This window comes from Eucalyptus grandis, chromosome 10 (genome assembly GCF_016545825.1).
Source record: "Eucalyptus grandis isolate ANBG69807.140 chromosome 10, ASM1654582v1, whole genome shotgun sequence".
Classification (NCBI taxonomy): Eukaryota; Viridiplantae; Streptophyta; class Magnoliopsida; order Myrtales; family Myrtaceae; genus Eucalyptus; species Eucalyptus grandis.
In genome coordinates this window covers 1446010-1473764 of record NC_052621.1, presented here as the reverse complement: position 1 = coordinate 1473764, position 27755 = coordinate 1446010, and the positions used below count along the sequence as shown (strand labels likewise).

The 27755-nt window shown below is 38.7% G+C and overlaps 1 protein-coding gene across 2 annotated transcripts; it reads right to left on the bottom strand.

Annotated features, from left to right (window-relative positions):
- Positions 1 to 1106: 1106 nt before the first annotated feature.
- Positions 1107 to 27281, bottom strand: LOC108955672 (mediator of RNA polymerase II transcription subunit 15a-like). 2 transcript variants are annotated; one of them, XM_039303849.1, is made up of 7 exons: positions 26826 to 27248; positions 25035 to 25146; positions 24594 to 24708; positions 22116 to 23417; positions 21931 to 22001; positions 1836 to 1910; positions 1107 to 1627 (listed from the first exon to the last, which is right to left on the bottom strand). In XM_039303849.1, exons 1-7 carry the CDS (start codon positions 26957 to 26959, stop codon positions 1379 to 1381), a joined length of 2058 nt encoding a protein of 685 aa, XP_039159783.1. In that variant the 5' UTR covers positions 26960 to 27248; the 3' UTR covers positions 1107 to 1378. The 2 variants fall into 2 exon arrangements, with proteins under 2 accessions (XP_039159783.1, XP_039159782.1); XM_039303848.1 differs by lacking the exons at positions 1107 to 1627; positions 1836 to 1910 and adding exons at positions 19116 to 19699; positions 20377 to 20451 and having other exon boundaries at positions 26826 to 27281.
- Between the last annotated feature and the right edge of the window lie 474 nt (positions 27282 to 27755).

The window sequence follows — 27755 nt, the reverse complement described above, 5'->3', positions numbered from 1 at the left end:
TTTGTTTTTTTGTTCCTGAACAAAAAAACAAAAAACGCGCGTTTGTTTGCGTTTTGTTCTAAACAAAAAAAAAACAGAAATGAGAAACAAAAAAGTTGTTTTTATTCCAAAAACACTTTTGAAGAAACACTTCTCTCTCTTCTCTTTTCTTCTTCTTTTTTCTTTGGCCAGTCGCTGATTTCGGCCATGGTCGGCGACCGGCCGTCGAGGGCCGACAACGCCATCGAGGGTCGGCGACCTCGCTGGAGCGTCACGCCCCCGGCGAGGCTCGGCCTCATCTTGGCCGGGCGAGCTCGAGCTCGCCCACATCCGGCGAGGCCAAACCTCGCCGAGGGCCGACAACGCTCGACCTCACCGGTGGCTCGGCAAGCTCGGCCTCGCTGGATCTAGGCAAGGCCAAGCCTCACCGGGGCCGGCGAGCCTCACCGTGGTTGGGCGAGGTTGCCGGCCCCGTCGGTCGAGTCATGGAGGCCGACGACCGGCCAAAAGAAGAAAAAAGAAAAAAAGAAAGGAAAAAGGAAAAAATAAAATAAAAATATTAAAAAATTAAAAGAAACAAAAAAAATATAAATTTACCAAACGTGTTTCTATTCATTTTTTATTCTAAACAAGTTTACCAAATGCGTCTTTTCGGTCAAAAATTGTTCCCAAAACGAAATAGTTTTTTCTATTTTTGTTCCAGGAATAATTTTTGAACGAACGTTACCAAACGCGCCCAAAGTCTCTAAGTTTTGTCAATCATTAAGATTACTTAGGGAATATTTTCTTAACAATCTCCGCATTTTTTATGATGACAAAACTTGTACGAGCAAAACTTTTAAAGAGATTTAAAAAAATGCAAAATTTAAATAGCTCTCAAATAAAGCAAATTTTAAAATGAGGCGCAATCAAACAATGAGAATATCTACATTGAAAGAATTTTAGCGAAACTCTTATAGCTAATGCTTTGAATTAAAAGATAAGGGATAAAAAATTTTTACCAATCCCCTTAGCTTTGCGATGCTCGAAGTCTTAAAACCTGCAGAAAAAGTGTCAAGTGTAATAAAGTTTGCAATCTTACTTCTCCTAGTCCACCTTCTCCCATTTTTTGTCAACAATAAAACAGATACTAGATAAAACATAATATTATAAGCAAACCATAATACAAAAGTTATTACAAACCAAACGGCAAAACAATCCAAACTTTGAGAAAAAATGCAAATATAGAAAGTTATTTGGACTAGGATATGGTTGGTTTGGGTCAAGGTCTGGAATAGGAGCTGGAGATGGAACTGGAGCAAGAGACAGAATTCCATGTCCTGGAGGTAGTTGAACAAGGACATAGTATTGCATATTTTCCAAAGTACGCTCCATGTTTGTCATTCTGGTGTCCAATGCTTCAACTTGAGTGCATATGAGAAGGGGGAGGTTGCCCTTGCTGCATAGCTACTTTCCTGGACCTACTTGTGTTGATCAAGTTTATAATCTGTTTCTCATAATGAACCAGCTTCTCCTTGAAAGAAGGCACTAAAGGCACTATATCAGCTCTGTTAAATTGCAAAATAGCAATTACGCGCTCCAACATTGTTCTAAAAGCTTTCAATTTTTCAAGCAACTCTGGCTTGGGCTGTTGCGGAAGAGACTTATGCTGGCAATGTATAAGAATGACATATGATAAGAAAGACATCAAAAACGATTATAGACCATTCAATGATTTAAAAATCAATCATATAGTCTGCCTTTCTTAAGAAATGTTTACTCCATGTAACAAAATTATGAAAGAAGCAAAATTAAGCAATAGCTTTCTCAACAATGCTTAGTCGGAACGTTCCCAATAACAGACTTTCTTTACATACCTGCTGTAACTTCCTAGAGATTTTCTCGTACATCTCATTCAATTCAGGCATATATGATTCCCTCATGGATTTCAACTGCAACAAAAATAAGTAGTGTAGTGATCAATCAAACTCCTCCCGTGTTTTCTTCTACAAATCAAATAACATATATCTTCCAATACTTTATTGAGAGAAATAACTACAGACATTCACAAGCAGACAACTGAAAGGAAGTTCCACTGATAGTATTTCTCCAAGGCTAATTATCATATGATCTATACATTTTTAGCTATAATCATCTTCCAAGAGCAAAGAAACATGAAATAAGGAACAGGATGAAGAATGAAAGAGAGGACAAAATGAATTCAGCATTTTCAGATTACCAGAAACAGATAATCACATGTTAGTACTCACAATAAATATATAAATAAAGCCCAACTCTTATATAAGACTAGACCGCATCAGTGTCGTTTATACATAAGCCAAGTATGATGAATAAAAAAGATTAGCAAGTTGCATAAAGCTACTGTTTCCATCAGAATGCCAACCACCACCTGGATAACATTAAAAAAAGCAAGTAAAACTGGAAAAGGAAATTAACAGACACAGACAAAATTATGTAAATTCTTTTCTACATTAAGACATCAATGGTTTTATGTTTTATTGCTCCTTGATAAAGGAAAAACAGCAATCTTAACACAATGCGGAAACATTCTTAAGTAAACACGATTCGGTAGTTAAATGACTACTGTTTCCATTGCACAAAACTACTCTTTTTTCCCTCTTCATAATGTCGTGAGAAAAAGGGGAATGTTGATCAGAAAGCACTCTTTGGCAGCTTCTCATGCTTAACTTACAGATTAATAGCAGCATTATCAATACCTGATCCTCACAAAATATAAGCTTGGCTAGACATTGCAGTTTTTCATAACAAGAATTGTTAGATGCATGTTAATGCGACTGGCCTGGAGTCACTACATAATTAGAAATTCACCTTTGGTGGAGGAATTCCTAGGTTTACAAACCATAAGCACCTGTCCATACTACACTATGTAAAGAATTCGCTAACCAAATTTCACTCAAGGCTTTCAAATTTCTCTGAGAAAAATTCCTGTCACCAAAATGTATGATGTTCTACAAATTCTAGCAAGGGAATTGGCTCCTGTTCAGCAGTTCTTATTGTCATACTGGTTAGTGCACGAGGCCATATTACTATCACCAAATTATAGTTCCTTATGCAAATTCCCACGTTCTGATACTTTGGACAAAAGATTATGCTATCGACAGTTTGTTGCCGAATACCCATTTCTGTCTCACTGCTATATTTGCTATCAAGTCAATTTCCAAACCAATATCTCATGTGAATGAATTCATTTACCTGGCTTGACCTTATAAAACTACTAATACTCTCATCTGTGCTTTTGTACTTTTGTATCCTACTAAACCATATAAGTAAAGTCTAGCAAGAAAGGTCAGTCACCAACAAACTATTAAAACCCGTAGAAAAAATATGACAAGTATCACACACATAATACACGCATTCCATAAAATTCAATGAATAAAACAAAACAGTGGCACAAAACCTTTTGGTAAGCCTCCTCTCGCCAGTCACCATAGGCCATTAGCACCTGATCGCCCACGTACCTCTTCCGGAAACAGCTGATACGGACCGATAAATTTGAGATTAATAGAAAAAAATACAACCTACAAGCAATAAGATGCTCAAAAAACCTCAGGTTCTGGATAAATAAATTTTTTGTTACCAGCATAACAGGAAATCATCCTGTAACTGATTTCCTGCCAAGCCTTACCTCCACACTAAACAAAGAATTACATCCAAATTACAATAACAAGAGTTGCCCGCCTACATACCTGTTAAATCCCACATTGAGACATACTAAACCTAACCTAAACTATCCAACCAAAAAGAATTTGCAGCAAAAGATGCTTCAGAATTCATGTTGCGCCTCGACCAAATAACAGGACCATATTGCAAAACCATTACTTCCTTTAACATACTAAACCCTGGGAAATCGCTCCTAAGCAAAGATCCCTCATGAACTCCAAACTTCTCCCAGATCTAGGCTACCGGACCCCATAGCGCCAATCAATAGATAAATATACAAACGCATGTGTTGTGCTATAATTGCAAAAAACCGCAGGTCCAGTCATAGAGCTAAAATCTATCACGCCAATCAATAAGTAAACACCGCATATTTCATCTCAGACAACAAAACTCTAGGTAATGTTGGTAAATCACATGCCTGCTGGTTAATCATAATGGCTTCAGCAAATGATCAGACATATGGAAAGTAGACAAAAAATAAATGGCTATGAACGACGCGAGCAACAGGAGAAAATGAAAATCTGAATTCACAATACAGTTTCATAGACCACACCATGAACAGAGTCATACGAACTGAGTTTCTATCACATGCAAAGCCAAGGCCAAACCATTCCCTAAACACAGCCTTCTTCGAGAGTGCAGATCAGCGAAAACCGAATTTCGCGCAGGAAGGACAAGCATCAGGACGAGAAAGCAGATCGCATCACCAAGCAAAAAAGCTAAGATCAAACCTCAATCAATCAGGAAAAACCTCACCACAACTCTGCCCTACACCTAGAGGAACAAACAATCGAAACAGAAAACCAGTTTTGAAGACACCTCCTAGAGAGCTGAGCAACTACACATAAAGTTATTCCATCAACGGAGGAAAAACCAGGGCAGAGCTCAAATCAAGAGGAAGAAAGATCGGATTGAAATAGCTAAAAACGATCGAGATCAACGTCTCCCGTATTCCGAGGGAGAGAATCGAGAAGAATACCGGAGATTGGAACGCCCGTAACGCGCCGTCGGGCGCTTGCAAACCCCCATCGATCCGCTTGTTTATCGCGGCCCTTGTTTTCTTCGACTGAGGAGGTCGTCGATTCATAAAAGCTAAGCGAGAAATGAAAAGAGGAGGACGATGGACTAAAAGACTAAGCAGAAGCAGCTTGAAGAAGACGCCGTCATTCAGTTGGCCTCTTCTCGTCTCTTCGTTTTTTGTCGCGGCGTCACCTTCTCGTCCGAAAACGGGTCGGGCCGGGTCACGGGCTTGGATCGGGTTGAAGTAAAATAGGTCCTTTGTTTTCGAGTCTTCTCTTCGTCAGCTTTCTAGACCAGGAATAGGAGCTTGAACGCCCGACCCACCTAAATCGCACCCGCAAATTGCCAAATCCAGTACATAAAAAAGGGTGGGCATTGAAACCGGACTAAACCAGCCAGCTTAGGAATTAGGAATCCATGATTTGGACCAAACCACCCGAACCGAATCGATACTTTTTTTTTTAGTAGCAGGTCAATGATATTTGATCATATTTTATCACACCTTTAGCATCTTTCCATTGGGATTTTAATTTATTAAAGATCCAAGACACTAAAAAAATGAGAGTTTAGACTATGCAACAATACTAAGGAATAGGGAAGAAAAAAGATATCATCACCCATCTCTAAATCCATTTGGGAACTAGATTGGATTGGTTAGTTCAATTCCAAAACCAGGTGAGCAACTTCTAAATTCCACAAATTGATAATCGATCCATCTTAAAACTGATCTTGCTGCATTACACTTGTCCACGCAAAGCAAACATGATCATTGCAATTAGGATCTCCCGGTACTCACAGAAAATCAAGTGCCTTGCACAGCTCTCTCCTGTTTATTTTGATATTCATTTTTTTCCGAAATTTTACTTTCTACGTGATTTCTTGAATTTTATTTATGGAGATTACATAAAAATATACATTCTTATCCATTTCATAATCCATTTATTCATGCACCCATAATTTATGTGATGCGAGTTGAGCAGCAAATCCACCATTTGCGCCATATTCGACTAAAAATATTTTGAAAGTAACATAAACTACGTGTTAACTGAGAAGGTTATTATGGTCATTAAGTGTTATTTAATTAATATTGAAGTGTGAGGAGGGCAAACACTAATCAATTTGTACACTCTTCTTTTGTTCTATATCAATTTCAATATGGTATCAAAGCCATAATAAAAATAAAAATTTAGTCATTACAAGTTTAGATCTGACATTGGTGAGTGTCGTCCAGCCCAATCTGGAGTCACCCAGCCTTGTTGAGTCCTAATCTGACATCGGCGAGCATTGTCAGCTTAGATCCGACGTTACCTAATCCCCATCTAGCTCAAATTTGGTGTCATCTAGCATCGCATGTTCTCGTTCATCCCAGACCTAACATTGACTAGCCAAGATCTAATGTCAATCGAGCTCACGTCCCTCCCTTCATGTTGATCTTAACTCTATGGTTGCTGATCAGAGCTCCTAGGTCCTCTAAGGTTTGTTTGTGTATTTGTTGTTCTCTATGTTCTTCAAAAAAAAAAGAAGAAAGTTTTCATTGCTCATGTAACCCACTTCTCTCTTCACTCTTAGAAAAAAAAAGTCTTGGTACATCTTTTTTTAGATAAAAATAAAACAATCACTCAAATAATTTTTCATCGGATCTTCTTAATCTTTATAACACGTGCAAAAAGCGTGCTTGAGATGTAGCTGATGGTTAATGTTCTTTACATAGTTGTCATATCCCAATATGAAAAAAATTATCAAATACCAATTATATAAAAATTCTTCAATCCAATCTTGTCATAATGCATAGGGGTACGATTTAATTGGGGTATTTTTTAGGGTTGAGCAAATGGAACCACCAGAACCATATTAGATCAGCTAATTTTGGACGGTTCTCAAGGACATTAATCCGGTTCCCGATTCTATGAGTGGAACTGCCCACTTGGATTGGAGCTATTATTTTAAATTATTTTTAAAAATTCTGTAAAGAATTCCATCAAAAAGTAGTCAGAAAGTGCTAGAAAAGCTTTTAGCTGAGAGAGAGATCTCACTTCTCGCTTCCATTTGCTTCATCTCGTGAACGGACTGAAGGTCAAGGTACGGCCCGATCCTTTGCGGTTAGCTGCATAATCTGCTCTCCTCATGATTGCTGAGTGCGGAGTGAATATCATCTTTGATCTGTGCTCGTAGTTTTGAGCTTCGAGTTTTCGAACCGGTCAACTTGGGGTGAGAAGTCGGTCTAGGTCTGCTATAAAGTTTTCTTTCAATTTTCTTGAACCAGCCAAATTCAGCTTTCATTCGAGTTTTTTATTCCTATTTTCTCTTGAATATGTACAGGTCCCGCTGTATCCCTTCCTTCCAAGGGTTTTTAGGTTGTGTCTGTGTTGTTTTTGGGGAAAGTTTGTAGCTATTTTCTTAAGAAGTAATTGTTCACTAAAAATTCCTAATCAATCTCCCATTGCAGTCACTCACGCAGGCACACAGCAACTCAAATCTCACGCTCGCTCTTCATATGCGACTAATTCCACTAGACCACCCGATTCCAAAACCAGGTGGTCTGTTCCCGGTTCTAGGGCGAAAATTGGACCACTCAAGAATTCCCACCATGAAACCGATTATTCTTTTTTTTTCTTGCAAAAGTATTTTTGGTGATAGCCTTCCGTTCTGAATTTTGAAATTGAAAAGAATTTCTATAATGACAATAAAAGTACAATGTTCATATGCTTGAAGAGATTATAGGTAATCACGTTAAATAAAAGTCAAATTTAAAATCCTACAAAAGGGGGGAAAGAGAGAGAAGCAGAAGTCAGATTTCTAATCACATAGCTATTGAATAAACATTGAACTGCCTAACTTTGAAACCATAAACAATAATATCTAGAATGATATATTCTTATGGTGGCGGAAAATTCAAAAAGGACTTCTTGGTTAATTTAAAACTTTAAAGCGTCCTTGATACTTCTTCCCCCGGAGAAAGACAAATAAGAAAAAGAAAGAAAGGAAAAGAATCCTGCGTGCTTGTGCAACAAGAAGATCTAGATCTAAGTCTGGACATGACAACTCTAAAAGTTCTTTCTGCCATAATACCCACTGAAACTGTCGTTCAATCTCGTTGGACTTTCAAGCTTCGAGTCATACATGGGTCCATCCTTACACTGGAATGGAGTGACGGACACCAGGAGTGTCAAAACTTGACACGGAAGGATACTTAAGTGCCAAAAGTTAGAAAGTGATACTTAAGTGCTAAAATCGGAACAAAATAAATCACTTAAGTACCAATTCGGCGAAAATCTGGCCAAAATGTTGACATGGCGATTTTCCAGCAAAATAAGTGCAAAACAGCATCGTTTTATGCGCTAACATGGCTAGACAATGCAAAAATGACATTGTTTTTGTGGTGACGTGATAAAAAATAATATAAAAATTAATTAACTTAAATTTGAAACTAAATTTATTTAAAACATTTAAAAATACAAATACAAATATTAAAAAAATTTAAAAATAATATTAAAAGGGAAGGGAGGCGGGCGAGGGATGAGCCCTCGCTAATCCGTCTCCCTGCCACCGCAAGAACCTAGCAACCACGTTCAATCCTCCCTCCTTTGTTGCCGGCCCTTCTTAGATGTGGCGGGGAGGTGGCGGCGACAGGGCTCGCCCTCACCGCCCCCTTTTTTAATTTAATTTAATTTTAATATTTGTATCTTATTTTTAAATATTTTAAATAAATTTAGTTTTAATTTTAATTTTATTAATTTTTTACCACGTTGACACCAAAATGACGTCGTTTTAGTATTGTCTAGCCACATCGGCGTGCAAAATGATGTCATTTTGCACTTATTTTATTGAAAAATTACAATGTCAGCATTTTGGTCAGATTTTGGCTAGATTAGCACTTAAGCGATCTATTTTGCTCCGATTTTGGTACTTAAGTATCACTTTCCTAACTTTTAACACTTAAGTGTCCTTCTATGCTAAGTTTTGGCAGTTGGGGTGTACTTCTGCCCACTGGAATGCATTTGTTGGGAACTCCCTGCATGAATCGAAAGAGTTCATGCAACTGGATTTACCAAGCACCCGATTGACATTGGAAATAACAAAGTAGATGCAATTGGAATCTTAGATCTCAAATTATCACTTGAAAACATCCATCCTCCATTAGAAATGAATTGTTCAGACGATAACAAAGACATGTGAAAGTTGTGGCTGAAGTTACTAGGCACTAAACCAACCGTGAGATCTCTTGGAACATCCGTAACACAATGACATTCGATACTCTTATGTAGCCCTCGGGCTTTGCTTGCCCCTTCTTTTTGGGAGAAGTGTTAAAAAGTTCATAAACATTTGTATTTGTGCTAATTTAATCATAAACCTTTTTTGGTGCCAATTTAGTCCTAAATATTTTTTACTTTGTGCTGATTTAATTATTTCCGGTCAATTTTGACTGGATTTTACTAACTTGGATGCCAACTCGGCTAACGTGACCCAATTGGTGCTGACGTGGATGGACAACTTTTAATAATATTTTAATATTATTGATTTTTTTTCTTTTTTCTTTTTTCCTTTTCCTCCAATCGGCTGTCGGACCTCAACGACTAGCCAAAGGGACGGCCGACAAGGTCGACCTCGTTGAACCTCATCGACCACTGGCGAGCCTCATCGGCCACCTCTCCAATGGCCACGAGTGCAACCTTGCACTGGGCGGCGAGGCTCGACCTTGCCAGCGCTGCCCAAGCCGTGATTCAACGAGTTCAAGCCTCACCGACCATGGGCGAGGCTCGACCCTATCCCACCTAGCGCGAGGCCAACTTAAGGCCGCCTAGGCCTCAAGAGTGGCCTCCCACCAGATTCAGCGAGGCTTGACCCTCGCCGGCTCGGTGCGAGGCCAGCTCAAGGCTGCCCAAGTCTCGAGGGTGGCCTCTCGTCAAGCTGGCGAGGGCGAGCCTCGCCAGCATCGCCCAGGCCGCGAGGCCATGAGCGAGGCTCGACCCTTGATAGATTCGGCGAGGGAGAGCCTTGCCGTGCAACGCACTGGCGAGGTGATCGGCGAGGCTCGGCCGAAGGAAAGAGGAGAGAAGAAAAAAATAAAAAGAATAAAAAAATTCAAAAATTTTAAAATATTATTAAAAGTTGTCAATGTCGCTTCGATCGAGCCACGTTCGCGGCCGGCACCCGATCAACAAAATCCAACCAAAATTAGCCGAAAGAACTGAATCGGCACAAAGTAAAAATATTTAGAACTAAATTGGCACAAAAAAAAAGATTTAAAACTAAATTGGTATAAATACAAAAGATTTAGGACTTTTTTAACACTTCTCCCCATTCTTTTCTATTCAAGTAGAGAAATTTACCGCGATAAACTCATGACTAATAGGTTTATGACTTTTTTAACACTTCTCCCCCTTCTTTTCTATTCAAGTAGAGAAATTTACCGCGATAAACTCATGACTAATAGCTTGAAAACATTCTTAGAATTTTAGTGTTAATTTCAATTTAGAATTAGTTGAGCATAAAAAAAAAAGTGAAATTCTTTTGATGAAAATTAGATTTAAAATTGAATAAACTTTGAGGGCTTTACAATATGAATTTTTGAATGCCGTTTTCTTTAGAGACAATGATAGGTCGCAAAAGCATGGTGGTGACTCCAAGCAACTTTTTTTTTTGCATCGGTACTGTCCAAACTACTTTGACCAAATTTATTTTCTGATGTCACCTGATTTCAGCCATATCGTCACTATCTTGTATCATGTCTTTGTGGGAAAACCCACTGATCTCATAGAAATGAAAAGAAGAGAATTTTTTGAAAGGAAATGTTGCTCTCTCAAGAAAAAAATATTTTGATAAGCATTATTGAATAATGCTTCAGCTTTTCTATCAAATTGAAGCTGACCCAAATCTGAAACATGTTCTCCTAACTTCTATCCCTAAAGAATTATCTCATATGGTTGAAAGATCTTTCTTTGGAAGATAAAGGAGAATACAAGATATTCCCTTGGGAGAAATACAACAAGAAATCCATCTATGTCTTGAAAAACTGTGCTTAAAGCGCCAGATGGTCCGTACCTACATCACATATGACAAAAGTCTCGAGACAGCCTGCTCTCGCCAGAAGTTGAAGATCAAATGTTCAAAACAAGACTGTGATGGTACTTGTGGTAAATTTTCTCGGAAAAAGAAACATTTCAAGAAGTTCTGGATGAAGAAATCCAAACATGCCCCAAGAACTTCCGTAAAAAGAAGAAATGGCGATACCTACGCAAAAGAAATGATCGCACGGGCCATAAGAAATCAAATCATTGCTTTATCTACAATCAGAAAGAACATTTTGCCAAAAATTGTCCACAAGCGAGAAAAGATTAGAACCGTCTAATTCATCACATTGAGAATGAAACAGGTATTTCTCTTGAAAATGATATTGAATCCTTATTTTCTGCTGATGAAGAGCCATCTGAACAAACTCTTTGTGTCATTCCCTCTTACCAAACTTCCAGTGAGACTAAGTCAGACTCAGAATCTGAAGACATTTTTCACATATTCCCCACATCTTTAGAACCAAGCCTTGACATATTTTCAAGTCAAACTCACTATGCCAATTTCCCTGTAAAAATCCTCACCTCGAAGTTTGCCAAACCTATCATTATTATTTCTCTCATAGACACCGGAGCAAGTTGTTCAGTTATGGACACCAAAGTTCTTCCTGAAGAATATTGGACTCTTTATGTCCGATATTTCAATTCTACTTCGGAAACACTTTCTCCACAAATATCCAGTTCTTTCCTCAATGCTCCATAACCACAAAGATTTTTGGATCAAGTCTCCCCAATAAAGACCTAATAATTGGGTGGGACATTATGACTCAAATCTCTCAGTTTCGTATCATTCCTGGAAAAGGTCTTATGTATAAAGACCAATTCTCTGAGTTCGTCAATATTCAAAAACTCTTTTTCATTCAGATAAGTCTATTAGATCCAATCATGCAAAAATTGTTAGAATCTTGCTCGGAATCCCATTTTCAATTCGCTCAAAAATGTTCTCATCCTCTATGGGAAAATCCAAAGTTCTTTGTCCGCCTTCCATTCAAAAAGAATGAGGACATCAATCCTATAAAGGCAAGTCATATGGGAATGAAGCCAAAACACTTGGCTTTAGCCAAAGGGAAAGAACTATTGCAACAAGGCCTTATTGAAATATCTGATTCTCAATGGGCTTGCGAAGCCTTTTATGTCAAACAGGGGAAAAATGAGATTGATAATCAACTATCAACCTCTTAATCTTTACGACCATGAAAGGTAAGAGCAAGACGAACAACGCCATAATGGACAATGATAAGGCTTTAAAGGTTTGCCAGTTGTGACAAGAATTGCGTTGTTGGATACCAGGTTTTTACAATACAGCATGCTTGCATCGATACTGTCCAAACTACTTCGAATGCCGGAATAGTCTTTGTGACTTTATATCCAAATTTCAACATCGCTCTTTTAGATCCTGAAACCCTACATTACCATATGGTTTATCGAGTGCAAAATCATGCTCTTAACCTCACCTTCAACAATGGTCATGAAGACGCCCTGTTTATCTCCATGCAGAATGATCAGGTATCATGCATCCATGTTCCCAGACAGATCATACGTTGGCCAAGCTCCTTCCAGAGACTTGGATCACCAACTATGAAAAGCTACACCAACACAATAAGCATTTCCAGTCTACGGACTTTGAGTTCGTTAGGAAAAAAGATGGAATCGTTTCCATCAAATTTGGCAAGGAAAAGGAAGAAAGTCCTTCTATCTTCCAAACCCTCTTCATGATTGAACCATGTGTTCTTGAATCAATTTCTAAACCAGATCCAAAAAAGCTTGTTCGACACTTCAATGGTGATGGACATCTTGTCCATTACTACAAAGACAATTATGATCATTATTTTTGTGATCATTTTTGCCAATGTTCCTATTGTACAAATTCCCCTGACGAAGTAGATCATTTTGCAAAATCTCCACCTCGAAGGAAAATGCCAAAATATAAGGTATACCAAAGGTACTTAGACAGAGATCCCTCCGTTAATACTCTTGGTGAATGTGATAAATACCAATTCATGGTTTCTTATGCACCACCTCCTCCACCAGAGCTCAGTACTACATCCCAAGCTTTATCAAATCCACCAAAATCACCCCCACCATCTACTCCTTAGAAAAAACAAGCTCTCTCTCCGTTTTACAAGCCAATCCTCAAATGGGCTAAGAAGCACTCTTACCCCCTCGAAGCTCCAGCAGAAAAACCACCCACTTCTTCTATCGCCATGTTCCATGAAACTGACTTTCCCCCTCTTGCCAAAGAAAGTTCTAAACTCTTGTTTCCTGCTTCATAAGAGTTTATTGATCCACATGGAAAATACCGCCATGTTCCTAAGATTCCTACCTTCATTGATGTAGATGGACATGGGAGACATAGAAAGACTCCTACTGCTGAAGCTGTTCTAAATTGGCAATCAGAGACTCTGTTAGCACAAAACAATGCTTTCAAAGTAATTGATTCCAAGATTGGAAATGTGCAACAAGATCTCTGAAAGTATGATCAGACCACCAAGAAAATGATTTCTGAATTCCAGAAGAGACTAAATGCATTGGAATCAGGACAACATCTAGGGTATCATCATCTAGAGAGCCCAAAGCCAGAGATAGAGAAACTCAAGAGTTAAATCCAACTCCTTGAAGAAGGAAGGTTCAGACCTTTCGATCCCTTCGCAACTACTGTCAGAACTGGGTATTTGCCTCCACCACCCTAGATGTCCATTTTTTCTACCATCCCAGAAGATTCTTTCAGAAAAGAACCAAATATGGCAGAATTACGAGATCGTATAAAAAATGTTCTCATCCTTTATGGGAAAATCCAGAGTTCTTTGTTCACCTTCCATTAAAAAAGAATGAGGACATCAATCCTACAAAGGCCAGTCATATGGGAATGAAGCCAAAACACTTGGCTTTAGCCCAAAGGGAATGCTTAGAACTATTGCAACAAGGCCTTATTGAAATCTCTTATTCTTAATGGGCTTGCGAAGCCTTTTATGTCAATAAACGTGCCGAGCAAAACAGGGGAAAAATGAGATTGATAATCAACTATCAACCTCTTAACCTTTACGACCACGAAAGGTAAGAGCAAGAATAACAACGCCATAATGGACATGAGTGTATCCTGTTGAGCCCATTGTCTGGGGAATTCCGGAGGGATCTGAAGGGTAACAAAATACTTCTTTTCAATAGCAGGAATGGGGTGTTGGTCGAATTTGGAGGACTGGACGTACTCCTTTACTTGCTTTGGGGTTTGGTAAATAAGTTGGCGGATAGAGCGGATAGGTGAGAATGACGAGTTGGGTTTAGCAAAAGCGGAGTAAGGATTCATGAGAGGAAGTTGAGTTTTAGAGATCTTGGTTTCATCGCTAAGAGAGACTTCATAGAGATAATCTATCTTAGAAACATTGGAAATACGAAACTCTGGAGGGGTTGAAGATGAAGGAGAAGGAGCAAGAGAAACGGGTGCTTTGAGGATTTCTGGTCTGTAGACATGATATAAAAGGATCTTCTCAGCACTGGATTCAACTATCAAGCACATGGAATGGATAACATTACAAACGAAACCATGGCTCTAATACCACGAATGGACCTAGACTTAGAACTAGGGAATGGGAGTAAATTTCCTGCAAGTATGCATCCCACAGTGGGCGAACAACTCCCGTTCAAGCCCTTCAGGGATAGCCTTTTAGCAGAAAACCACTCAGCCATTTAGTTCAGAGCCTAGAGACACTCAAAGATTCCAGGATTGAAACGTTTCTAACCTATCCAAGCTGCATTTCTTGGAGGATCCTACTAGGCTGGAGAAGAAGAGGAATTTAGAAAGCCATGGAAAGGTTTTTCACAAAGCACACACTTTACTTCAAGGGACTATGCCCAACACATTACACCATCCTCATCTTTTATAGACAATAAGAGGTCACAAAGACACGCACAAGGACCAAGCTCATGGGTCCAAATACAAACAGAGACACCGAAAACTTCCGAGAGGGAATTATTCGCACACTATGAATAATGATTGTACTGTGAACAGTACATTCCCTAGCCTAGTGCTACGGTAAAATTGAACAGAAATTGCTACAGTGAAACTGTACGGACTCAACGGTCTCATTTATCACGAGCATTGTAGTCATAGTCGGAGTCATCCGAACTGTATACTGTTGCTAAGCAGTGTTCATCATACTTTTGTTCAAGTGCTTCAAGGTCTTTTGGTGATAAAATCTGGTTGAGCTGACGAGATGTGGATATGGAGGCTTCGTAAGCCCAATGGGATGCTTCTTCTTCTGCCCAGTTTGTGTTGCCATTTTCTTCAGTGTCGGCAGGAAACCTTGGCTGAGGCCAATTGGATGACTGTGCATAAAAAGATGTGTCAATGCTTTGGGATAAGCACGAAAGTCCTTGTTCGTAGGGATCCTAGGAGAGGGGGCCTCCAAAGCATGCATAGGGGTCCTGAGTAGATTGAACAATATCTTCTACTCCTATCATTTCATGATCTTGAGATGATGCAGCTTGTCTGTATTGCCTGAGTGCTTCCCTAGCTTCTGGGGCTAGGTCATAATGATCCCACGTAGTGAGTACATTATGCCATGCATCTTGAGGAATAGTTTTATTTTCCTGGCACAAGATCCTCTGGAGTTCTCAGTACTGGTGTTCACAAGATCTAACAGATCTTGGATAAAATTTGTGAATCCGAGTTTCTCTGTTTTCCAAATGAGGTTTATAGGATGTGGTTCCTATTTTTTTAGGGGCATTAATGATGCTTCCATTATTTCTGAAAAAATGCCATGGGTGTTGGAAAAATAGGATGGTATGGACTTCAAGATTTGGTGTCATGGTTCTTAGCTCTTTCTCCAAGAGATATTTCCAATGAATAGGAGGATAGAACCAATTGAGAAAGTCTAAGAGATTCTGATCACTTTCTCTTTCAATGTTTCTTCCAAGTAAGAATATCCTTGTGAGGTTGGCAATGAATTTTCTAATTTCAATGGCTATTAGTACTTATTGGTTAAGTACCATAATAACGTCTTGAATTGATAAGGGAAATCATCTTCCTTCTAGATAAGATGATGAATGAATGGATAATCTGAATTTAATTTAAAAGGATAAATAATGGAACCTCCATTAAAATTGAATAGATTTGTGTGGCATTGCCACATAAGGTTCTCCAAGTTCTTGGTGAGACTGTCATTCTGGATTTGTTAAATAATCTCCTGTGAATATTTCCAACTTGGCAAATCTTTGATTTTCTCAATCTTATATTTCACGCCATGATTGAGCATATGAAAAGCAGGCTTCTTGATGTACATGTTGATTTCAGTTGGTGCTTTTGGCCTTGACAATAAGTCAGCAAGCAACCCACCACGGTGGTGGCGTAGTGGTTTGAGCGAGGGACTTTTCACGAGAGGTCCTGAGTTCGAAACTCTGCGTCGTCGTTGCTTTAAGTGCTAGCCGGTCTTACTTGGGGCACGTGGGTGGTGGGGTCCTCACGTGTCTCCCCTGGGTTTACTCTCCACCGCGAAGCGGCGTGCGGAGGTTCCCAGGGTTACCAAAAAAAAAAAAATTATTCTTCTTTCCGAGAAATATGTTTGGTTTCAAAAAGTATTTTGAAAACCATTCAACCCATCGAAGTAGTTGGGAGTTTGGAATCTGCTTTTGTTTAAACTTAGTCATCTGAGGAAAAGATGCCATGTCTAATTCTACCGGGAAATAATGGCCGGTGAGATGAAATTCAAACTTTTTTATTCCATTTTTTACTATCAAGATTTCTTTAAAAGTGGAATGGTAGTACATTTCAGCTTGAGAAAACTTTCCACTTTTGTGAGCACAAAGGTGTCTCTTACCATCAATTTCTTCAAAGAGAATGGCTGCCCAGTATTCATCACTGGCATCAGTTTGAAGAATCATTTTTCCTATTGATGGTATTTGCAATGGTGGGAGATTCTGCATAATCTCCTTAAGCTCAGCGACTGCTTTGGTCTGAATTTTTCTCCAAAGTAGGCGATTCTTCTTCAGCATAGATTGCAAAGGAATTAGGAGCTTTGCAATGTTCAAGACAAAGGCTGCGTTTGGTTCAGCATTTGCAATGGGCTTTGAGTCAAATGCAAATGCTGAAAGCTAAAGCTATTTTGGGAAAATGCGGTTGTGTTTGGTAAAAAATTTTGCAAATGGACTTTTGAGCTGGATGTGTGTTTGGTAAAATAAACTTTTGCAAGGGCTTTGATGGGTATTATTTTTTCTTTTTTCTTTTTTTTTTTTTTGAAAATTCAGATAAACCCTTCGCCGGACCGGCGAAGAGCGGCTGCCGCGAGCCGAATCTGGCGGCGGCGGCGTCGCTAGTCGCCGGGCGGGCGACCTCCGGCGAGGGTGCGCCCGCGGAGGTCGCCCGATTCGGGCGACCCTCGGCGTCGAGGTTCGCCGAAGGGCGAATCCTTTTCCTATTGATGGTATTTGCAATGGTGGGAGATTCGAGGCCGCTGCGGCGCATAATCTCCTTAAGCTCGCGACCAAATGTCGCTTTGGTCTGAATTTTCTCCAAAGTAGGCGATTCTTCTTCACATTTAAAAAATAAAATAAAAGGGTAATAACAATTTAGGAAGGAAAATATATTTTCAGCATTTCAAAGGAATTAGGAGCTTTGCAATGTTCAAGACAAAATCCTTGAGATAATTGATTATCCCAAGAAATTGCTAAACTTGTTTCATCGTAAAGTTATCTTCAAGAAACTTCAATAATTCTTGAGCAATATGTGGCCCTGGGTAGTACGTACCTTTGTTGAAGTGCATACCAAGAAATTCAATCTTTATTTTGGCAATATTCATTTTCCTTTGAGAAAGCATGATGCCATGCTTATTTACATTTTCCGCAAACTGCTCAAGAAGTTGACAGTGAGACTGCTCATCAAGACTGTAGAGTAGGATGTCATCAATATATACTGCAACACTTGAGAAAATTGGTTGGAAAATACGACACATGGTCTTTTGAAAAAGGGATGGTGCTACCTTTAGGCCAAAAAGAAGAACTTTCCACTGGAAATGCTGGTTCGGAATATAGAATCCTGTTTTGGATCTGTCTTCAGGATGGATGTTCAATTGCCAAAATCCGGCTTTGAGGTGGAATTTGGAATAGATATGAGCCTTTGTTAGATCAGTAAAGAGAGTCTCTGGATGGTAAAGGGAATTTATCATCTTGGATAAAAAAAAATCAAAAGTTTTATGCACTTGTTTATTTTAATGCATAAAGATTTACTATTAACATCATCATATTGTGAGTTATAAACTAATGGGACTCTTGCTGCCATTTTCAGTTATGCATCTTTGACTAAGTATTTCATTGGATTTTCTTAGGCTATCTTAGAATATTTTAATCAATTAAATCATTACAAAAGTCTAATTTTATCCAAACATGAAATGTTAAGTCTCCACTACCATTTTGATAATCAAATGAAAATACATTTCTTAGAGTCATACCAAACGCATCACCTTTTTCTTTTTCTATTTTGAAAATAAAAGTTTTGTGAAATTACCAAACATATTCTTCTACTCAAAAACTCATCTAGGGAATACAAATAGAAAAAAGAAAATTCCAAATAAGAGTACAAAGTATCCTCATTTTTTCAAATAAAAACTTCAAATGGATTGTATTTCAAATAAGGGCCCGAAATGGTTATAACCGTTTCAAATAAGGGCTAAGCATCGTTGGCTGACAAAAAATTCCGACCGATTAGGGAATGTTCATCCAAACACCATTTAAATTAAATTAAATTAGAATATAAATTATAAAAATTATATAAAAAAACAAAAACAAAAGAGAAAAAGAATACACGGTTGGGGAGGCCATCGCCCCATCACCGATGGGATGGCAACAAATGCCAATAGGGTCATTGGCTCCTAAGGAAAGGTCGGCGACCCTACCCGACCAAAGGCAAAGGTCGACAGGCCCTCACTAGAGACAAGAGAGGGTGACAACCCTCTCCCAAATAGTGGAGCTAGGCGAGGGCTATCAAGACTACGCAAAAGTAGGTGAGCCTCGCCCAAATTTGGGAGAGGGTCACCACCCTCTCCCACCTTTAACGAGGGCCTAGAGCAGGCCCTCTCGCCTGTGTTTTCTTTTTTTTCTTTTTTAGTTTTTTAGTTTTTTTGAAAAGGAAAAAACAAAACAAAAGACTGAAAAAAAATAATAAATAATAAACTTTAAAAAATTTAAAAAGACGAAATTACCCTTCACATTTAGTAAATTCAAGCCCTTATTTGAAACCGATAAATGCATTTCAAGCCATTATTTAAAATAAAATCCACTTTAAACTCTTATTTGAGAAATTAATGGCATTTCCGCACTCTATTTAAAGCAATGCCCACTTCAAAGCCTTATTTAAAAAAATGAAGATACTTTTATATCTGAATAAAAATCGTTCATGTTAACATAAATGTTATCAAACACCCATGAAATGGCCAAAAATAGATTTCTGAAACTTAATGTTTATCATTCGACCCTAAGTCTTATTTAGCTAATAATAAAAGTGTGAGGAGTGGCAAACATTAATCAGTTTGTATGCTCTCCTCTTTTGTCTTCTATCAATTTCTACACTAAGAGAGAAGAAAAACTTTAATATAGTAGATGACAACTAATAATAACAGCAGAGCCCAAGCTGCATTCCGGAGTTGGATTTTGGAACGCCTTTGATGAGTCTGCAGTTGCGAAGGAAGCTGCTGCTTATCCTGCTGTAGCTGCTGCCGCAGAAGCTGTTGTTTGAGTTGCTGCTGCATTTGACGTTGCTTATATTGTTGCTTAAGCTGCTTTGTCGGTAGCATCTGTTGTTCCTGTTGCTGTTTGAGATGCTGATATTGAAGCATACTGGAATCAGACTGATGTTTGTTGACATTTGATTGTAACATGCATACCCCACCCTGTTGCTGCATGGTGCTCATGTTCACCTGTTGTGGAGCAACAGGACTCTGCTGCATAGATCCCATACCAACCACCTGCATAGTAATCAAGGCATTAACTGTTCCAGAGTCCATATTGGAATTCGGCTGTAGTGAATTAATCATGGTTTGCTGTGCATTTGAAACCCCAGACAACGACATAGAATAATGATTCAAATTTCCCATATTGTTCTGCTGCATTGATGCTACAGAACCTTGTAAATTCATTGATTGTAATTGAGGGTTCATTTGATTCTCATGTGACTGCACTTGAGTAGTTTGAGGTTGCTGCTGCTGCATTGAGTGCATATGAGGAGGGGGAAGTTGCCCTTGCTGCATAGCTACTTTCCTGGGCCTACTTGCGTTTATAAAGTTTATTAGCTGTTTCTCATAATGAACCAGCTTCTCCTTGAAAGTAGGCACTATATCAGCTTTGATAATTTGCAAAATGGTCGCTTTGAAAGATTTCAATTTTTCAAGCTGGTCTGACTTTGGCAGTTGTGGAAGAGACTCGTGTTGGCAATGTAAAATAACACATGATAAGAAAGACATCGAACGGGATGATAGATTTAGAAATCAATTATATAGGCTGCCTTTCTTAAGACATGTTTACTCCATGCAACATCATTAGAAAAGAATCAAAATTAAGCAATGACTTTCTCAATAGCGCAAGCAATAACTTTCTCAATAGTGCTTAATCAGAACGTTCTCAATAACAGACTTTCTTTACGTACCTGCTGTAACTTCATAGAGATTTTCTGGTGCATCTCATTCAATTCAGGTAAATATACTTCCTTCATGGATTTAATCTGCAACAAAAATAAGTAGCATATTCATCAATCCAAACTCCTCCTGGGTCAATTTATTCTACAAATCAAATAATGTATATCTTTCAATACTTTATTGAGAAAAATAACTACAGACACACACACATTACCAGCAGAAAACTGAAAGGAAGTTCCAATGACAGTTTTTCCACATGGCTAATTATCATACGATCTATAAATTTTCAACTATAATTAAGGAGCAGGAAGAAGACTGAAGGAGAGGACAAAATGGCTTCACCATTTTCAGATTACCGGAAACAGATAGTCACATGTTAGTACTCACGTGGATATCTAAATAAATCTCAACTCTTATATAAGACTAGACTGCATCAGTACCGTTTATACAAGAAGACAAGTACGAAGAATAAAAAGATTAGTAACTTGCATAAGCTGCTGTTTCATCAGGATGCCAACTACAACCTGGATATAACATTAAAAAAAGCAAGTAAAACTGGTAATGGAATTTAACTGACACAGACAAAATTATGGTAGTTTCTTTTCCAATTTAAGACATATCTACAATTTTATCTTTTACTACTCCTTGATAAAATGATGGGAAAAAAAAAAGCTCTCTTAACACAATGCAGAAACATTCTTAAGTAAACACGATTCAGTAGTTAAATGACTTCCCTTTCCATTGCACACAACTACTCTTTTTCCCTCTTCATAATGTCATGCAAAAAACGGAAAAGCTCATCAAAAGCACTCTTGGCAGCTTCTCATGCTCAACTTACAGATTAATAGCATCATTATCGCTACCTGATCCTCAAAAAAATATAAGCTTGGCTAGACATTGCAGTTTTTCATAACAAGAATTGTTAGATACATGTTAATGCTGACTGGCCTGGAGTCACTACATAATTAGAAACTAACCTTTGGTGAAGGGATTCCTAGGTTTAGAAACCAAAAGAACCTGTCCATACTACTCTATGTAAAGAATTGGCTAAACAAATTCCACTCAAGGGCTTTAAGGGCTTTCAAATTTCTCTGAGAAAAAGTTTGGTGACCATAATGTATGATGTTCTAAAACTTCTAGCAATGGAATTGGCTCCTGTTCAGCAGTTGTTATTGTCATACCAGTTACTGCACAAGGCTATACTACTATCCCCCAATTTTAGTTCATTATGCAACTTGCCCATTATCTGATACTTTGGATATAAGATTACCCTATCAACAGCTCGTTGCCAAATACCCAATTCTGTCTTGCAGCTATATTTGCTTTCAAGTCAATTTCCAAACCAAAATCTTATGTGAATGAATTCCTTTCCCTGGCTTGACCTTATAAAACTGTGAATGAATACTCTCATGTGTGCTTTTGTACTTTTATAATCTACCAAACCATATAACAACAAAGATCAGTCACCAACAAACTAGTAAAACCCGTAGACAAAAATGAAAAGTATCCCGCATAATACATGCATTCCATAAAATTCAATCATAAACAAAACTGTGGCACAAAACCTTTTGGTAAGCCTCCTCTTGCCAGTCACCCTCGGTCGAATGCCCTGCCTGGGCAGAGCTATCAATAGATGCTACAAAAGTAGAAGAAAAATCTTCATCTATATTTTAAGATCTAAGAATATTTTGTTTGCCAGGGAACATGGCAAGAAAGAAACAAAACTAGGACAGTAACCAGAGAGACTTACTTGTCGATGTCTCTGGAAGGGATCTGTGTGATGGGCACAACTGCTTTAGTTGATCAATCACATTCTGCTGTTGAACCAATAATGCTTGAAGTCTCTGATGCATAACCCACTGCAATATATTGGCCTGCTGTTGCAGGCCCACTTGCTGCTGCAATTGTGCAGGTTGCTGTTGAATCTGTGACATCAACTGTTGCTGCATTGGCTGAGCTTGTGATTGTTGTCCTTGAGAGGCTAGCAAATTTGATGTGCCACCTTGTATTTGTTGCTGTAAAGGAACTTTGGACTGTTGGAGCCCATAAACTGGGTGCTGACCAGCCTGCATGCTAAAGTTACCAGATTGAGACGCAACCAATGGCCGGTGCTGATTCAACCCAGAAACATTAATTTGAGGTGCCATTTGCTGAGGATGAATATTTGTGAGGTTGTTTTGCTGCAGCATCAGCAGCTGCTGCTGCTGGAGGTTTTGCAGATTATTCTGCTGGTTAAGTAATCCCTGCTGCTGCTGCATATCACCCAGGTTATTTTGTTGGCCGACCAACAGGTTCTGCTGCATCAGCTGTTGACTTGAAAGCTGATGCTGCTGGTGCTGCTGTGGAGTCAACATTGGCTGCTGCAACAAAGATGCTTGCTGTTGATGAACAGCCTGCTGAGGCTGCTGCTGCCACAGACCTTGATGTTGCTGAAGCATGGACTGTGTTGACTGTGGAACTGAAGACTGTTGATTTTGTTGGAGACCAGTTAGAGGGGTCAGTTGCATTGAATGCGACTGCATGACAGGAGATGTTTGAAGGACAGACTGCTGAGGAGCCTGCAGCTTAGTCGGTTGTAGCAAATTCTGTTGCTGCGGCTGTTGTTGGAATCGAGATGACACAAGCGAGTGCAGGATGTTTCCTGGCTGAAGCTTCTGCTTCGTAAGCTGCTGCTGGTAAAGATACTGCTGTGGATTCTGAGACTGTTGTTGTTGCTTTTGGGAAGCCATCCTTTGCATAGCTTGAATTACCCTCTCAGAATTTACAAACATGTTACTATTGAGACCTTGGCCCATTGAGTTTGCGAGCAAGTTCTGAGAAAAACTTGCCATATTTTGCATGTTGTTGTTTTGTCCGATAGTACTAGGGAGGGAAGATTGTTTCAAGCCAGAGACAGATGGCAATGCAGACAATAGACTGGCAGCAGCCTGACCTCCAGATTGAACATTATTCTGAACATTCTGAACCAATAACTGTTGATGTACTTGAGGCTGATTCACAGCTAAGGAATTAGGAATTGGTTGGCTCTGACTTTGAATTTGTGACAGCATATCTTGAGATGACAAACAATATATACAAGTTAAGTTAGTCAATCAAGAAACTGACCAATTCATGCATAGCAGCATTAACTGCAAATAGCATAAAGAGACAAGGAATGAGAGATAGATGCGCCACAAGTATGACCTTTAGAGCACTATGTATTCTAACTGGAAAATTTCTGAGCAAAGGATACTGGATGGATAATGGACAAGCGAACACAGGCAAACAATGACCACTCATTTTCTTTTCAACAAATATCGAATAAAAATCTTTGTGAAGTCCATGTCCTTGAATTGATCTAGAAATCTACAAATATATATATAAAGGAGAATGGTGAATCGTCTTTTCAAGCATGCGTCTTCTGACACCATAGGAGAGTCACTTTAACAAACAGGAAAGATGAAATTTGAGGCAAAAAAAGTGGGAGGAAGTTGCAAAAGATGCAAGCATTTGGCCCTTTCTAGTAAGACTTCAGTCTTGCTGCCACTTTTTGAAAAACTAGCTCTTCTCAAATGGAAATCTAATTCTACTGATGAAACAAACCGAGATCTTTTAGTTCTTTAATCAATATATTAAAAATGTAAAAGAGAAATTCAAATGTGCTGCTACGCAAACTATAAATGTGCATTTAAGGTTGCCAATGAGCAAGATTGGAAAAAAGAAATTAAATTCAAGCTACTACAACAAAAACTCGTAAGCAGCATGGTCCTAAAATTTATTACGCTAATGCACTTAAGTCTTATACTTGCATTTTGTGCATTTAAGCATTAAACTTGCAATGTTGATGCAGTTGAGTGGTTCCATTATATCTGTCTATTTTAAGTTGGACAGTAGATGCTATATGGCTTTTTTTAATTGTCTTTTCATCCTAAGTGGCCGTTAATATAAAAAAAAAATGCCATCTAGTTTTCTATCCACTAAAACCTAATGGGGTCAACATAGCCAGCAGAAGAGCTAAAGTACATGACTGTCACAAGTCTTAGGGCTTAAGAGCACAAAATAAAAGTTTTAGGATTCAAGTGCCTCTGTCATAAAAAGTTTTAAGACTCCTGCTGTAATGACCCCCAAAAACAACGTAAAACAAAAATAGTTTAAATACATAAATGAAAATATACCATATAAGGTATAACAAAACAGATATTCTAACTCCTACATCAATGGTATCAAATAACAGGAAGTTAAGTCGTACCCAAGTCCTTACTGCTACTCCCAGCAGAGTTAGATGACAAAGCATTAGGTAAGGTACTCTGAGACTTGGTCTCCATTGTCAGCATCTTCGGAGATATCTTCCCTAAATAATCGGACTAAAAGGGAGAGGGAGCAGAAATCACTAAAAATCACTTCATAACTAAATCAAATTAGAAAGAAAATGGAGCAGATATTAAACCTTAGCACAATATTACAGCATTGAGCAAACCTAATTTCACTGGCGCAAAGATAAATGTAAATATTTAAACATTTTCAGTTACTGTATAGATGCACGAATGATACAAATTCTCAACAGATTATGCGGATAAAATAACGCATCTCTTCATTTTAAGCACAACCCTATCCAGTTTGTTTATGTATCCTCTATCTACATAAATACTCGATATAAAATAATTAAAAAGGCATGCGCGTTATATAATACCTGGCTTGTTGCAGCAGTATAAATTTTTTCCTCAAACCTCATGGCAATTTTCTTGAGTTCTTGCAAATCCTCTGGACCAGAAACAGGAAGATGTGTCTTCAAAGTATCCATTCTGCATATCAAAAGAGATTTGCACTTGAGCCAATAAATTTCTCGCCGATAATTTCTTTTTTTCCTTCAATGATAAATAAGATTTCATTAAGAAGGTACCACTGGGGTACCATCCCTAACAGAATAGTTTTAGGTAGAACCTGCCCTTAAATAAAATTATGGACAAAAGACTGTTTTTAACAATTCCAACAAACTAGAGGTATGAAATTGGACTTTCCTGCTACCAATAGCAAAGAGTGTACAACGAATTATCCCTAAAAGAATCCTACAAGGATTCAACTCCTTGAAATGCCCTTTTGTTCCTCTCTCTCCAAATGAGCAAAAAAAAGGAGAAAAATCATCTTAGTAATCTGTTTCTTTCCAACACAGAAACTGTAAATCCCTCCTCTCCAATCCCAAAGTTCATGTCACACTGGTCACTCCTAATATTGCACAAACTGCAGCCCAAATCTTTCTGGTCCAGGTACAATGCAAAACTGAGAGATTCACGCTCTCTTCTTCAGTCTTGCACAAAAAACACCTATTAGCCGTTATTTTCCTCTCTTCTGAACATTATCCAAAGTGACGTCACATCCCCAAGCAGCTTCCCAAGCGAAAAAGAAACCTTCAATTGGACCTTGACTTTCCGAATAGATGTCCATGGAAAATGTGTGCTCTGTCGTAATAGCATCTGAGTAGAAAGGAGATCGGAATAATGGGATTTGACAGAAAAAGTTTCAGAGTTAGACCAATTCCACTGTAGTCTATCGTCCTCACATCTAACATTGCTCGATACCACAACTCAAAAAAATCCAGAAAGCTTTGTGCTCCTAATCTTGAGCACTAGATAAGATATTAATCTCCCACATTGTTTCTACATTGTTAGTCTTCCAACAATCAGCCACCCCAGCTCTCTTGTTTCTTGCTAGTGCATAAGTGTTTGAAAGCAGTGCCTCAACACAGCATATGGCATCCCACAACAATGTGTTACTACCATTTCGCACTCTAACAGAAAGTCTGTTTTCGATAGCATCCCATCCTTGCCTCATGTGCTTCCAAAGCCCAAGTCCATGTGCTTCTCGACTAGATTTAGTCATCCAGTCTGTATCTTCATAACCAAGTACCCTCCTCCAGGTCTAGTTTTCTTCCCCATTAAATCAACACAACCATTTTCCAAGCAAAGCTTCATATACAAGAACCAACGACTTTACCCCCACCACCCCATCAGTACCTGATGGCCCACATACCTCTTCCAGTAACAGCTTATACGGACCAATAAATTTGAGATTAATAGAAAATAATACAACCCACAAACGATAAGACGCTTAAAAATCCTCAGGTTCCGGATACGTAAGCTTTAGTTACCAGCATAACAGGAAATCATCCTGTAACTAATTTCCTGCCAAAAAGCCACGCGACCCTACCTATATACTTAAAAGAAAGAATTACATACAGATTACGATGGGACCTAAGCACTGTAACAAGAGTTACTTACCCACATTGAGACTTACTAAAACCAAACGATGCAACGAGAAAAAGATTTACAGCGAAAGATTCCTCAGAATTCATGTTGCGCCTCGACCAACTAACACGACCATATTTGCAAAACCCATTACTTCCTTTAGCATATACTCCACACTTCTCCCCGCGAAACAGAAAAACATCAAGAAACCCAAGCGAAGAAAGAAGAAGCGCACTCACATATTGTCGACAATCCCCTCCCGCAATTCGGGCGCCAACTGAGCCCTCCAATCGGCCCCCTCAAGCGCCGCTTCAGCGCCCCCATCCCCCACACCACCCGGCGGCGTCGGCGGCCTCCTGTTAGTGTCGTCCATCGCTGTCACTCCTCAAGAACCTCCACAACCACCGAGCATTCAGCACACGCAGACTCGAATCGCACGACCGACACGATCCACCCCGATTCAGGAACCCAAGAACCCACAAATCCTCCCGTCCCACGCTCTCGCAAAAGATGTAGAAAACCCAAAACAAGAGTCGACGAGTAGCGAAAGAGGAGTGTCGAGAGGAGGCGTTGATTTTATTGTTGAGATTTGATTTCATTCTTGATTTCAATTGATTCTGTCAGGATGTTCGGAGATAAAATAGGAAGTGTCGAGAGGAGGCTTTGATTTTATCGTTGAGATTTGATTTCATTCTTGATTTTAATTGATTCTGTCAGGATGTTCGGATATAAAATAGGAAATTATAATCGGATTTTATTCTTTCCTTAACTTCCTTCTCGTACTATATAATTATATAAAGATGTGCACAAGAATCGAGAACACTTCAAAACGGTACTAGAAATTGAAACCGATGGATAATAGTCCGATTCTCGGTTATAGTGTCGAATCGGACCGAAATTTACGTTTAGAAAAAATTTAAAAATTCCTAATTTAACATTTATTAACTAATTACCTCATCTCAATCGTCTTTTCATTTCTTATAACTTTGACTCTCAACTTTTAATATGAGCATAATCTTTTTACTAATCTTGAAAGTAAGAATAGGAAAATTTCGTGTTTTTTTATTTTACTTTTACTTGCTATAAGATGTTCCGATGAGTATATGAAGTTTGGTGTGACCGATTCTATGGAGTCATCTGGGAACTGATTCAGGGTTTCAATTTTTTGC

What these genes read in the sequence shown, in the direction of transcription:
- LOC108955672 (XM_039303848.1), bottom strand. Translation starts at nt 26,959, where the DNA reads ATGGACGACACTAACAGGAGGCCGCCGACGCCGCCGGGTGGTGTGGGG. An exon ending in GAGTAGCAGTAAGGACTTGG is followed by an intron (nt 23,418 to 24,593) that starts GTACGACTTAAC and finishes TGTCATCTCAAG; the next exon opens with ATATGCTGTCACAAATTCAA. An exon ending in AAGAGGAGGCTTACCAAAAG is followed by an intron (nt 20,452 to 21,930) that starts GTTTTGTGCCAC and finishes TTTTTGTTGCAG; the next exon opens with ATTAAATCCATGAAGGAAGT.